We start from the raw sequence: 13982 nt of genomic DNA, 5'->3' as shown, positions 1-13982 counted from the left end.
CCATACTTTGGATCTTCTTTTTGATAAGGCCATCATCACCTTAGCCTTTTGCTTGTTCATATCTTCTTTGTATTTTTCGTGATAGCTTGCATCAATCTTCTTTTCCTGTTGATATGACCGAATACAAAGAGAGATGAGAGAGAAGAAAGAGAAAGCTTTTGATGCAATGAATGGAATTAAACCAAATTAAATCCCACTCCCAATTCCCTATGCATAGTAACGTGTAAAGCAATAAAAGCAATCAAATCAATTTAAACTTTCTCTTTTTTGTTACCAATGCATGCAATTAATTCAAGTTAATTGAATTTGAATTTCACCAAAAGAGAGAGTGGGTAACCGAACCACTTCTCTATCCTTTCTTTTTCTTTTCAAATTCAGACCATGATGATGTTGGTCTTTCAACACAATGGTTTGGGACTGCTCCATAATTTCCTGGCCCAATTAACATTTGTAAATAATTCAGCCACAATGCTTGAAATGTTTTTGTACATCATAAATTATTGGGCTTTATATTGCTTTATGTCCAATGATAAAAAATTATTAAACAAATAATTTAAAGCCTAAATTAAATTAATAATTTCTAATTAACATTTTAATAATGTTTGAAACTCAACACATCCCAAGCCAAAGTTCTTCAACTGCCAAAGAGGCGCGTATCGAGGCTTCCATTAGGCATATACTCGAAAACTAATAAGAACTCTTGTTGCTCATGACACCACCCTATGAATTGTACCAGATTTCTATGTATAAGTCAACTTATAATCTTCACCTCATTGATGAATATTTTCTCAGAGTTTTGAAAGTCGGGGAAAATCTTTTTCACAGCGACAAAACGTCCTAAATCTTTTAGGAATCCTTTGTAAACTTCACCAGAGCCTCCTCTTCCAAGCCTTTTATCTTTTGAGAAACTGATAGCTTCACAATGAGCCAAATTATTGATGAGGCTGCAATTGAGGAAATTGGGCCAACTCATGAAAGTGAACTGGTGCACACAGTAGAGTCCAAACTAATGAGAACCAGAAAAGCCCCGACTTGGATGAAAGATTGTTAGTAAGTGAGAAATAGAGTACAAAACAGAGGATTATTTCTAAGGCTGAGCTGGAGAATTAGTTAGAGGGGTTTTATAAAGAAGAAGAATCATTTCCGTTAAGGGGAGGTAATTTTGATACGTACTCTCGAGGTACTCCTGGAGTTCATCCCTGACTCGAAAAGGAAATTATCTTTGACACTCTCTCTTCCATCTTTTTCCAATTTCATTCAGTCATAATAATAATAATCTATACACTTTTTTCTACAACTTAATTGTTACATTCTCATATTATTTTGCAATATCTTCTATCATTTTGTGCTCTCGTTGAGAGGAAGCATGGCTTCCGATGAACTCTGGCAGCAAGAAATTGCCGCTCTGCAACGGAATCACGTGGAGGTTGCAAGTCACGTCTCCATGACGGCATCGCGTATGGACGGACTGGAGGACTCAGTGAGAGAAATCTGAAGCATGCTGTCGGAAGCACTAAAACTGAAGCAAGTAACACCAGTCGGTGATGAAGGCTCTTCACATCCTCGACATCAACAGCAATTCTACCAACCTAGAGGTACAAAAGTTGATTTACCCATTTTTGATGGTGATAGTAATGTAGATGAATGGGTTTTTAAAGTGAAAGAGTATTTTGAATGGTTTGTGGTACCTGAGGAGATGAGACTGAAAATGATTTCCTTCCATTTGTCTGGAACTGCTTATGCCTGGTATCGTTGGGGGGTCAATAATAACATTGCATATACTTAGGAGTCTTTTGTGGATGCATTACTTGTTAGGTTTGGACGGAACCAGTACTATGACCTCAAAGCCGCTCTTAAAGAGTTGAAGCAAATAAGTACTGTAGCAGAATATCAAGGACAATTTGAAGATCTTACCAATCAGGTTCTGGACTCAGTGAGGATTGGGTGGTGTCATTATTCATGGCCTTCAAGAGTATTTGAAATGCGAATTATTGTTAGCTAAACCGACATCATATATTCATGCCGTTTCATTAGCAAAGATATATAAACAGAAGTATGCAGCCAATTCAAATCTAAAATCTATCAGTCACACTGTACCAAACCTCACCAAACTTATCCAAACTGGCCTCAATAATTTCTCCCTAAATTGATCCTCGACAAACAAGTCATCCAACCTTATTCCCATTTCTTTCTCCCACACACAGCCTAACACTAATACTAGAAACCCGATATCAAACCCCACTTTTAAGAAATTGTCAGCAGCTGAAATTAAGATGAAGAGAGACAAGGGTCTCTGTTACTATTGTGAGGAAAAGTGGTCACCAGGACATAAATGTAAAACTTCTTGTTACTTATTGATTGGAGAGGAAGAAATGCACGAGATCCTGAAGGAACCGGAGCCTGAATTGATTCAACCTCTGGGTGCTGAGGCGCCGATTGTAGTGGATGCTGTGCAACTAGAAATTAGTTTGAATGCCATGGTAGGTCAATACCAGCCCACCACCTTTCGCGTGAAGGGCACATACAATGGGCAGCCGGTTATGGTGTTGATTGACGGGGAAGTTCCCATAATTTTGTGAAGGCAAGTGTGGCGGAGAGACTCCACTTCCCGATACTTCCCGATTCAGCAGACCACGCCACTTCAGGTACTCGTAGGCAATGGAGATTTGATTGGTTGTAAGGCGTAATGCGAGAATATTCCCTTGGTAATGCAGGGGTACCAATTCTCCATTAACACTTTTGTGTTGGATCTTCAAGGGGCTGATGTAGTTCTCGGAGTTCAGTGGCTGATGTGCCTCGGCTATGTTACCACACATTATGGATTGCTTACCATGGAATTTGTGGTGAATGATGTTGCGGTAAAGCTACAGGGGGAATGGTTGCTTCAAGCTGACGTTATGAGTAACGAAATGTTTCAAAAGATGCTCTCATCGGAGGTTGTCACCACTCTTTACCATCTTAAGATGGTGACAGAGGGCGAGGAGGGAGACAATTTGGTGCAGCCAGAATTACAACAAGTTTTAGAAGAATTTGGAGAGGTTTTCAACGAACCAACTCAGCTGCCACCCAACCGAGACATAAACTATGCTATCACCCTACTACCGGGTTCACAATTTTTCAGAAGGAGGAAATTGAACGTTTGATAGCAGAGATGCTTGAGACGGGAGTAATCCGGGAGAGTCAAAGTGCATTTTCCAGCCCTGTTCTACTAGTCAAGAAGAAGGACGGGAGCTGGAGATTCTGTGTTGATTATAGAGCATTAAACGCTATTACTATTCGGGATAAGTTTCTCATTCCAACCATTGATGAGATACTTGATGAACTCTTTGGTGTGGAATACTTCTCTAAGATTGATTTGAGATCGGCTTATCACCAAATTCGAATGAATGAGGATTCGGTTCACATGACGGCTTTTCGCACCCACCAAGGGCATTATGAGTTTGTAGTCATGCCTTTCGGTCTCACTAATGCCCCTTCAACTTTTCAGGCTACTATGAATAAGGTTTTTCGGCCTTATTTGAGAAGGTTTGTTGCTGTTTTCTTCGATGATATTCTTGTCTATAGCAAGACTTGGGAGGATCACTTACACCACCTCAGGCTTACCCTCACTGTCCTATCCCAGCACCAGCTGTTCGCTAAGAGATCAAAGTGCCTCTTTGGTCAAAGGCAAGTGGAGTACTTGGGCCATATTGTTGGGGCAGATAGAGTGAAAGTTGACCCGTCTAAAATAGAAACAATTCAAGTGTGGCCAAAGCCAAACTCTCTCAAACAACTTAGGGGCTTTCTTGGGTTAACAGGGTATTATCGCAAGTTTGTGGCTAAGTATGTCCAAATTGCTCATCCCTTGACTGAGTTACTCAAGGTGAAGAGGCAGATAGAGCCTTCGAGCAGTTGAAGGCTGCAATGATTCATACCCTAGTCCTAGCGTTACCAGATTTTTCTATGCCTTTTACAGTAGAGACAGATGCATCCCATAAAGGCATTGGTGCAGTGTTAACGCAGAACGGACATCCCCTAGCCTATTTTAGTAAGAAACTGACACAGAAAATGAGTCTTGCTTCAGCTTATATCAGGGAGCTTTATGCAATTACGCAATCTGTGGCTAAGTGGCGCCACTATTTATTGGGAAAGAAGTTTATTATAAAAACTGACCATCAAGGGTTAAAGGAACTCATGTCGCAGGTGGTTTTAACACCAGAGCAACAATACTATTTGGCAAAGTTGTTGAGCTATGAGTTCGATATTGAATACAGATCTGGCAGAATGAATCAGGTTGCTGATGCCCTCTCCCGTCACCCTAATTCAGACTCTGAATTTGTACTCTGCAGCCTCACCACGGTTCAAACAGATCTATGGAATTCTCTCAGAAGGGCTAATGCTCACTGCCCCACCATGGTACAATTACATCAGCAACTTAAAGAGGGCAAGCTTAGCACAGATTATAGGGAACGGGATGGGCTGCTCCTATATCGGGGAAAGATTTGGGTTCCTGATTATAATGGGTTACAAGAATTACTCTTACTTGAGTTTCACAAGTCAGTACGTGGGGGTCATGGCGAACTACTAAAAACGTATAAATCCATGGCATAATTGTTCTTTTGGCTTGGAATGCGGACTGCTGTCCAGAAATTTGTTGAACAATGCTGGGATTGTCAAGTTATCAAGTATGTTCCTGCACGTCCTCAGGGACTATTGCAACCACTCCCAGTGCCAGAACAACCGTGGGTGGAGATCTCTCTCGATTTCATTGTGCAATTACCGAAATCTGCTGGATACACTGCGATATTAGTGGTGGTGGACAGATTTACTAAAGTGGGATATTTTACTGCTCTTAAACCAGGATTTACAGCGAAGGATGCAGCCAAAGCATTCATCAATTCTGTGGTCAAGTTACATGGATTTCCAGTCACTATGGTTTCTGATAGAGACCCTATTTTCCTAAGCAAGTTTTGGAAAACTTTGTTCGAATTTAGTGGTACCAAGCTCAGCTACCTATCATCCACAGAGTGATGGTCAAACCGAGGTAGTGAATCGAACATTGGAGCAGTATCTTAGAGTCTTCACACACTCTTACCCAAATCAGTGGTCCTCTTTTCTCGCCTGGGCTGAACTCTGTTATAGTAGCTCTCACCACTCCTCTCTTGATATATCACCACATGAGGCACTCTATGGGTTTCCAATGAGAACCCTGCCCGGATACCACCCGGAGGCCACTGCTGTCCTGGCCGTGGATGAATTTTTGAGAGTCCGTGAAGCATTGCATCGGGAACTGCGTTATTCTCTTCAACGTGCACAAGAAAAAATGAAGAAACAAGCGGATCAACACAGCCGGGAGAAAAGCTTTGAGATTGGCGATTGGGTTTTGTTGAAAGTTCGTCCCTATCGTCAGAAATCCTTAACCTACAATACCCACAACAAATTACAGAAGCGTTTCTATGGTCCATTACAGGTATTAAGAAGATTGGAAAAGTCGCGTACCGTTTGTTTTATTTTATTCCTCATCTTAAGAGATTATTGATCACTTTTTGGGGCTGGCCATTCTAGGTGAATAATGGCCTTGCCGGCACCCCGTGTTCCACGTTGCAGTGTTGAAGCAATTCCACGGGGAGCCTCTAGTTGAGCCAGTCACGGTGCCGGATCTTCCATCATCACTGCATCCGCGTCCAGTTGCCATACTCGGTAGGCGTTCCATGGCTGGTGTCCGAACTCAAGTCTTGGTGGATTGGGAAGGGACTTCCAGGGACGAGACCACGTGGGAAGACTTAGAGGAGTTGATGAGGTTGTTTCCTGAGATCAACCTTGAGGACAACAGAGTCCAAACCAATGAGAACCAGAAAAATCCCAACTTGGATGAAAGATTTTGTTAGTAAGTGAGAAATAGGGTGCAAAACAAAGAATTATTTCTAAGGCTGAGCTGGATAATTAGTTAGAGGGGTTTTATAAAGAAGAAGAATCATTTCCGTTAGGGGGAGGTAATTTTGATACGTACTCTCGAGGTACTCCTGGAGTTCATCCCTGACTAATTATCTTTGACACTCTCTCTTCCATCTTTTTCCAATTTCATTCAGTCATAATAATAATAATCTATACACTTTTTTCTACAACTTTATTGTTACATTCTCATATTATTCTGCACTATCTTCTATCAGAAACCATCAGTGGCTGCAGCTAATTCTCTGTAATCAAATCTTCTAGGTATAGATGCTTTGCCAAGATCTGAAGTCACCAATGTGCCTCCGAGATTATCATTTCAAACATGTTTGGTTCTTATCTTCTTGATGATTATAGTCAACCAATAGACACTACCTATCACCAGCGCTAAAAAAATTGAAGAAGCTACTGCAACTATAACCATTTTTTGCTTCTTCTTCTTCTTTACCTCAGAATCCATGGACTCCAAAGTTGACATGAAATTCCAAGAATGAATAACATTTCGCTCAAATTTTAAAGGGTCAGTTGCAGCTGAAAATCCAACCGTCACATACTCTGGTAAGATTTCCCTAAGGTCAATCTCATAGGACAATGTGTTGGTGCTAGTAGCATTGAAAAACCAAGACACATTAAGGATCTTGGTGGAAGAATTATAAGTAATCAAAGCATGAGTTTTTTTGCCAGTGTGTGATTAATATCATACCAAGCATAGGTTAAGGATTTGAGAGAGTTGCTATTGATCCCAACATGATGTTCATGGGGATCATGCTCAGGATTTATAAATGTGTCAAATTCCACCATAAAAACATGATTTGTACTACACCATACTCTGTAGTTGTGTTGAAGAGTCCAAGAGAGCCACCATATGAGTTGACTGGAATTTGGTAGCCAAGAGGTGCCATGTAGAAGGCAAAGCCGTCGGCGGTTATGTTAGTTGGTTGAGAAACAGTGAATGAGAAACCGGTTGAGAAGTCAGCGAGAGCCTTGGTTGATGAGTCCCAAAGGTGCAAAGGTTCGTCACAGACTGCGCGTCCAACTCGATTGATGTCATTTTTGTTTAGCTCTATGGACCCTTCAATAGGCATGGCATCACCTTCATATAATACCATATTGTCCTTTTCATTCTCAACATTTTTGAAGCTACTTATATTAAAGTGCAGTGAGTGAACTATTGAAGCGGAAAGGGTAAAAAGAAGAAGAAAAAGAATGTTATGGAAGTGGAAAGAGACTAAAGTAGCTAACATGTTTGATCATAACTTGGAAACAGGGTTGATCTGTAATATCCATATGCATTGGCTGATTTATAAGCTTTTTGGTAAGGAAATGCAAAAATTAGAAAAGCAGATACAGCATCCAAGTGGAAGATTAATAAGCTAATAAGCCAAAAACTAGATGCCAACAAGGTTGTTACAAAAATGTTTTCATGGGAAAGACTTTGAGGTAGTCAATGATAAATCTCCATTATTATATTATTAATCATTGATGTGTCCTTTTTTTTTTCCTTATATAAACACAGGTCAACCAAAATATAGAGTATGCAATTGAGAAAAAGGTTATAGTGTCACTGTTATTTGTAAATATAAGTTGTACCACCGATTTATATTAACCAAAGCAATTTCATTTCAAGTGAAATATCTTATCTCTGCTTAGACACTAACGTCCATCAATAACAAGGCTATTGCTGATGGATGATGATTGAAAAGAAGTTCTAAACTTCACCATGGTTGGTTGAAGAGGATGATCATGCATATCATGTTGAAGCTCAGGTAGCGGCGATTCAAGTTGAAGAACCTTGATCACTTGTGCTGCTTTCGGCCTTTCCTTGTCATTCGGATTGGTACACCATAATCCCACAATTAGCAAGCATGTCATTTGAAGTTCATCAAAATTCTTGTTCAATCCTTCATCAGCAACATTCAGAATATTCCCTTCCACATAGAGTTGCCATACCCACTTCACTAGAGGAATATGATATTCTCCATCTTGGTAAGTCTTCCTTCCACATGCAATTTCCAAAGCTACAATCCCAAAACTATATATATCTGATTCTTTGCTAGCCCTTCCTCCATTGAGATATTCTGGTGCCAAGTACCCATATGTCCCTACAACTCCTGTTCTTTGAGTCTTCAATCTTGGGTCTACCAATTTTGCCATACCAAAATCACAAAGCTTGGTGCTAAAATCTGTGTCCAATAGAATGTTAGCAGACTTAATATCTCTATGAAGCACACATTGTTCTGCATCTTCATGAAGATAATGAAGCGCTGTGGCCACACCTAAAGCTATCTTGTACCTTGCATCCCAAGGCAGAGCTCTTCTTTTTCCAAAGAGATAAGTGTCTAGGCTTCCATTAGGCATGTACTCGAAAACTAGGAAGAACTCTTGTTTGTTGTGGCACCACCCTATGAATTGCACCAAGTTTCTGTGTATAAGACGGCTTATTATCTTCACTTCATTGATAAATATTTTCTCGCCTCCTTGAATATCAGCGAAAATCCTCTTCACTGCGACCGCACGTCCTGAGTGACTTAGAAAACCTTTGTAAACTTGACTTGATCCTCCACTTCCAAGCTTTCTATCATTTGAGAACTCATTGGTGGCTTGAACTAATTCCTTGTACTTGAATCTTCTAGGTAGTGATGCTTCGTCCAAGTCATTGGCGACTGATACTTGACCATCATGTAGAAGCTTGGCAATTCTTTTCTTGATAAGACAAACACATACCATAAGCACCAATACAATTATTGACCAAGTCAGTGCAACAATTTCTATGATCCTTTTTTGCCTCTTCTTTCTGTTTACCTCAGAATCGGTGGAATCCAAATTTGAATTAAATTCCCAAGAATGAATGTTGTGTTGTGTGTTAGAGCGGTGGCCAGTTGCAGCTGAGAATCCAACTGTCACATACTCTGGTAGGATTTTGGAGAGGTCAATCTCACAAGACAGAGTATGAGTGCTAGCTCCATTGAAAGACCAAGACACAACAAGGTTCTTGGTAGAAGAATTATAGGTAATTAAAGCATGACCTTGTTTCCCAATGTTTCCTTCAATATCAAACTTAGTATACTTGATGGATTTGACAGAATTTTCGTTGATCCCAACATGGTGCTCTAGTTCTAGAGGATCATAATCTTTATTTTGGAATGTGTCAAATTCCACCATAAACATTTGATTTTGGGATATTCCAAAATGTGTGGAAATGTTGAATAGTCCAAAATTGCCACCAGCTGAGTTGGGTGGAGTTGTGAAACTCAAAGGAGCCATGTGGAATGCAAATCCATCAGCAAGTACATTATAATCACTACTATTGGATTCTGGTCCTTGAATAGTGAATCTAAAAGAGGTTGTGAAGTCTGTGAGAATCTTAGCAGATGAATCCCAAAGGTGCAAAGGCTGGCTGTAAACGGCTCGGCCGGTTCGATAGTAGTCATATCTGTTGAGCTCTATGAACCCGTTGGCAACTTTGGCATCACCTTCATATGCCATATCTTTGCTTGCACTCTCAACATCACTGAAATTTGTTATATTGAAATGTAATGGGTCAACATTTGAAGGGAAAAGGGTAAGAAGAAGCAAAAGCAGAGAAGAAACCATTGTGCAATCAATAATATTGAAGAGTGAAAACAGGCTTTGTGGATAACATGGCAGATTAGAACTTTAAAACATGGTGGATCATTCATTGATGTACATTGTAACAATCACAAGATGATATTAACAATTATATCAAAATCAACCACTCGTATAGAATATATATTGAAAATAAGTTAAACGACACGTATATTTATATATGAATACTTTATGATTGGTTTTTTTTACGTGCATGTAGCACTTTTGTGAAACTAAAGCCAAAGTTTAAAACAAGAAGGTGGATATAATACTTTCTAACATAGTGAAGCAAATCGATGAAAACTAAGGTTGACTAATAATTAATGATTGGTCTCATTTTTCCTTTTATTTTATAGTACATAATAAAAGATTAATCACAACGGACCAACAAAGTTGCGATTGGACTTAGGCTGTTTTCCCACATTATTCTGCATAAATAACCAAAGCACAACCTTACCTTGTTTTGCAATGTTGCCTTCAATAACAAACAACATATTTGATTGATATGAGGGAGTTGATGATCCCAACATGTTGCTTAGATATACTATATATTATGAGTTTCGCAGGACCAATATCTAAAAAAGAGTCTTACACAGAATCAATACCTAAAAAAGAGTCTTATAAGACTTTGGATTCTCCCATCAAATAAACTAGTTTTTATGATGATAATTCTCTTAAGGTATGTCCATCATTGAGAATTGGTCAACAAAAAAACTACTTTTGGAAGGTTCTGACTGGTAAAAGGTCAAATGAAGTGCCACTGAGTGAAGTATCGCAAAGTGGGGGGTCATCAAAAAGGAATGGATGCTATGATGGGTATTTGCAAGATGGGATAAGGCTTTGTTGTTATTGTAATTCTTTTAAATTTTTGTAGTTTATTACACTATATACTCTTGGTTTAGGAATGTGTTAATATATATTTTATATTTATATTTAGAACCATGTTGCATAATCGTATCCGATTTATCTATCTAGTTTTTTTTTGTTTATTCAAATGGTATCCCTCAACTTGACAGATTAAAGATTAATCTGAGCTCCATTTAAGGGTCTACCGCTAGTCAATAAGTTGCTGCATGCACAAGACGGGATTCAAACTCCCGACACTTACTTAAACGGACAAGTGAGCTGATCACTCGACCAACCCAAGTTGGTTTAGTTGATACCGATCTTATATATAATGAGTTTTAGCCATTTTGCTTTTTCTTTTTTTTTTTATTATATGAGGGGTTATAGGCCCAAACAAAAAAAAAACAAAGAAAGCACACTAGCTCCTGGAGATACGGGGAAGCATTATCCCTCTTCCATCTTCACGCACAAAGCTGTTCACTTCTTGTGGCGGAGCATCCCAAAAGACAAGACCAGGATCAATTTCAGCGTTGATTCTCGTCAATCTGTCCGCCACTTTATTACCTTCTCTGAGTATGTCACTGAAGCAAATATTAAAATTATATATGAATTATTAAATAAATATTTTATAAAATATTTTTAATATAAAATATTTTAAATTCAACATTAGTAAGCATAATTACATATTATTTAATCAGTCTCTAAACAATAATATTAAAATATATTATATAGTATAATTAATTTACCTTTTAACGCTATACGTGGGTCTCGTTCTAGTATGTATAATGTTACAAGTTTTTACGCAAATAATTGTTTTTGAAAGGTTGACTACTTCAAGAGTAAATTAAGCTTAATTGAGATAATAAACTAATCTAAAACAACACTACTTTGCTACAACGAAAAGTTCTTTAATTTATATTGGTGATTTTGCATCTTTTAGTTTGAGGAGGGGGTACAAATTAAACTATTAAGCGAGGAATATCCTAATTCTAAAATCATATTTCATATAATAATATCAGGCAAGATTTTAAGTCTCTATAAAAATCTGGCCTGGTCTCTAAATAAAAACTAAGAGATGAGAGAGAGAGAGATATGGCTAAGAGCATTGTGACAAATGCAATTGTAATAATGTTGATAACTGAAATCGTTATTTGTTCAGTTATTGCGAAATTTGATAATACTATTCCTGAAGAAGAAAGAAGTTGGACCCCATATTATTATATTGCATTTGATGCGAAGGAGTGTATAAGCAAGTGCTGGACTCAGTATCCCTATATATCAAGGAAGTTAAGGGAATGTCTTACTTATTGCTATGATCAAATCGGTGGCACTGACTAGTACCTATTAATGGTAAGCATCTAACTTTTCTTTTTTTATTTTTTGAGAAATATTAATTGAATAAATTATTTTAGTTTAATTAAGTTTTTTTTTTACGTATTTCTTTTTATTTTTCAGTTGATTTTTATTAGGGCCGTTAAAATGGACTAAACCTATTGGACCAATCTGTTTACCCATTTAAATAGGCAGATTTTGTCTCTAAAATTAAACCCTTTTAAATTTCGGACTAAACGGGCTGAACTCGACTAACCCGAAAAAATGACGAGTTAAATGGGTTAGTTCGCGGGCTAAACGGGTGGCCCTTTTTTTATATTTTTTTTTAAAAAGTAGCACTTTTAATTTAGCCAATATTTTTCTTAATCTGACCTGGAAAACTGATCCATCAACTTAAAAAATATTATGTTTTAATGATTTTTTACCTAAAAGTGGTATTTTTTGTCAAAATATTTTTCAAAAAATAAAATAAAATGATAAACAAGTTGGCCCGTTTAACCCATCCGACTAACCATAAACGGTTCAGACTAAAAAATTCTAGCCCACGAATAAAACGAACTTAAATAGACCAGCACATTTAACCCATGAATTTAATGGGTCGGACCTAAATAGACTAGGCTAACCCGTTTGACACTCCTAATTTTTATTGTGTCAATAAATTATTCGACTAATTTGATCAAACTTGTTACTAAAATAATTTGGTTATGTAATATCATCTTATTTATATTATTTTATGTAGATATTTAATCCAATAACTTTTTATTTTACGTGTTATTCACTTTTATGACATAAATAAAATGCAACTGTGAAATATATTGATATAGTTAAATCAATTTATTTTAAAATGATAGTCTAAAATAAAAAGAATACACATTAATATAAAATAAATCTTAGTAATGTTAAAATGGTTATGAATAGATAAGATTTTCCTTAAATAGATAAACATATTATATAATTATCTCAATTAAGAAGATGAAATTGGTCTTTAAAGGGTCACACAAATATAGTTGATCTCTAAAAAGTAAAAACCAATTTAATGCTTTAATTTAGTTAGTAATTAGTAAAAGATATTAATATGAGTCAAGTTTTCTTTTTAATAATTTCAAAACATTAATTTCTAAAAAATAATTTTTAAATTGAATTATCAAGGGACAGATCTGAGCTTCTATAATCAGTGGATGCTTTTGCCAGATTTGCCAAGAAAAACAAGAAATACTAAGAAACAAGGGTTTATTTTGTCTGGAGTGACATGTAGTGACATCAATAATGTTGACAGATGTATGGTATGTTTTGTTTTCAGTTTTCACTGAAATTGTCAAGGAGTGGAACTTGCAGACAAGCTAGCTTGCTTTCTTCCTGTTGTGGACATTTAAATAATTCAATGAAAACCAATTTAAGTCGCTAACAATTTTTGCGATAGAGAAATCATCTCTTATTATCTTTTATTTTACTTAACATCTCTAATAAAAAATTTTAATCAGATAAATTCATATTACTGCTAGAAAAACATTAGTGTCTTAGACCCCTTTTGAATTGCATGTTTATTTGATTTTTAACCAAATAAGAGTTTAAATGTCACGGCTTGCTTCCACATAGAGCTATGTGTATACGTGAAAAGACTAGCAAAGAAATTTTTCTTTTTAAATTGTCGTAGAGACGAATTTTTATTTCTAATTTAGAGATTTATTCAGTAATAACTAATTTGGATAAAGTGAGATTTGTTCTGCAAAGGACTTCGATAATGATTAATTAAATTGGTAAAATACGATTTTAATCGAACATTTTATAACCTAATTATATTTCTAAAAAGGAGTACATTTGAACTGATGGATGAAATTGAAGTGTGTAAAAATACTGTGAAGATGAAATTATATATTGAGGAGAAAATATGAGTAAATTACTAAACAACAAATTAAGATTTACTTCATAAATAAATAGGAAAATTCAGGCCTTTTTGTGGGTGGAAAGTGGTTACAATAGATGATAGACCTAATGACTGTGTCCCTTAGTTGACCTTTGAATAATATAATATGAAAAAGTCTATAAACAATAATTTTATTAAAATTTTGCTAATATTTAATTAATAAAAAAATAAATAATTTTATACTATTAAATATAATTTTATACTATTAAAAATATTAATAATGACTAATTAATAATTACAAATCACAAAATTTATTGACTCTCTAACACTCTTCATGGAAGCCATAAATGGAGAGGATTTTCATGTCAACATTTTAGTTGGGCAAAATTCTTATGTTTCACAA

The 13982-nt window shown here is 36.5% G+C and overlaps 2 protein-coding genes and 1 pseudogene across 2 annotated transcripts; 1 reads left to right on the top strand and 2 right to left on the bottom strand.

Moving 5' to 3' along the window:
• The first annotated feature begins 1498 nt into the window (after window positions 1-1498).
• On the top strand, window positions 1499-4964 carry LOC130934850 (uncharacterized). The gene is made up of 5 exons (XM_057864375.1): window positions 1499-1746; window positions 1816-1921; window positions 2205-2480; window positions 2715-2911; window positions 2974-4964. Exons 1-5 carry the CDS (start codon window positions 1499-1501, stop codon window positions 3893-3895), a joined length of 1749 nt encoding a protein of 582 aa, XP_057720358.1. The 3' UTR covers window positions 3896-4964.
• A 1286-nt stretch (window positions 4965-6250) lies between these two features.
• Window positions 6251-7175, bottom strand: LOC130935352 (agglutinin-2-like; annotated as a pseudogene).
• A 402-nt stretch (window positions 7176-7577) lies between these two features.
• On the bottom strand, window positions 7578-9525 carry LOC130934849 (L-type lectin-domain containing receptor kinase IX.1-like). The gene has a single exon (XM_057864374.1). It carries the CDS (start codon window positions 9523-9525, stop codon window positions 7585-7587), a length of 1941 nt encoding a protein of 646 aa, XP_057720357.1. The 3' UTR covers window positions 7578-7584.
• Window positions 9526-13982: the final 4457 nt, after the last annotated feature.

This window comes from Arachis stenosperma, chromosome 6 (assembly GCF_014773155.1).
Source record: "Arachis stenosperma cultivar V10309 chromosome 6, arast.V10309.gnm1.PFL2, whole genome shotgun sequence".
NCBI lineage: Eukaryota > Viridiplantae > Streptophyta > Magnoliopsida > Fabales > Fabaceae > Arachis > Arachis stenosperma.
The sequence above is the reverse complement of the archived record's forward strand: the minus strand, read 5'-3'. Positions and strand labels throughout refer to the sequence as shown.

Excerpts from the sequence above, each read along its gene's own strand:
- LOC130934849 (XM_057864374.1), bottom strand. The coding sequence starts at position 9,525 with ATGGTTTCTTCTCTGCTTTTGCTTCTTCTTACCCTTTTCCCTTCAAAT.
- LOC130934850 (XM_057864375.1), top strand. The coding sequence starts at position 1,499 with ATGCTGTCGGAAGCACTAAAACTGAAGCAAGTAACACCAGTCGGTGAT. Across the intron at positions 1,922-2,204 it reads TTGAAGATCTTACCAATCAG|CCTAACACTAATACTAGAAA; the intron begins GTTCTGGACTCA and ends TCCCACACACAG. Across the intron at positions 2,912-2,973 it reads GACGTTATGAGTAACGAAAT|AGGGCGAGGAGGGAGACAAT; the intron begins GTTTCAAAAGAT and ends AGATGGTGACAG.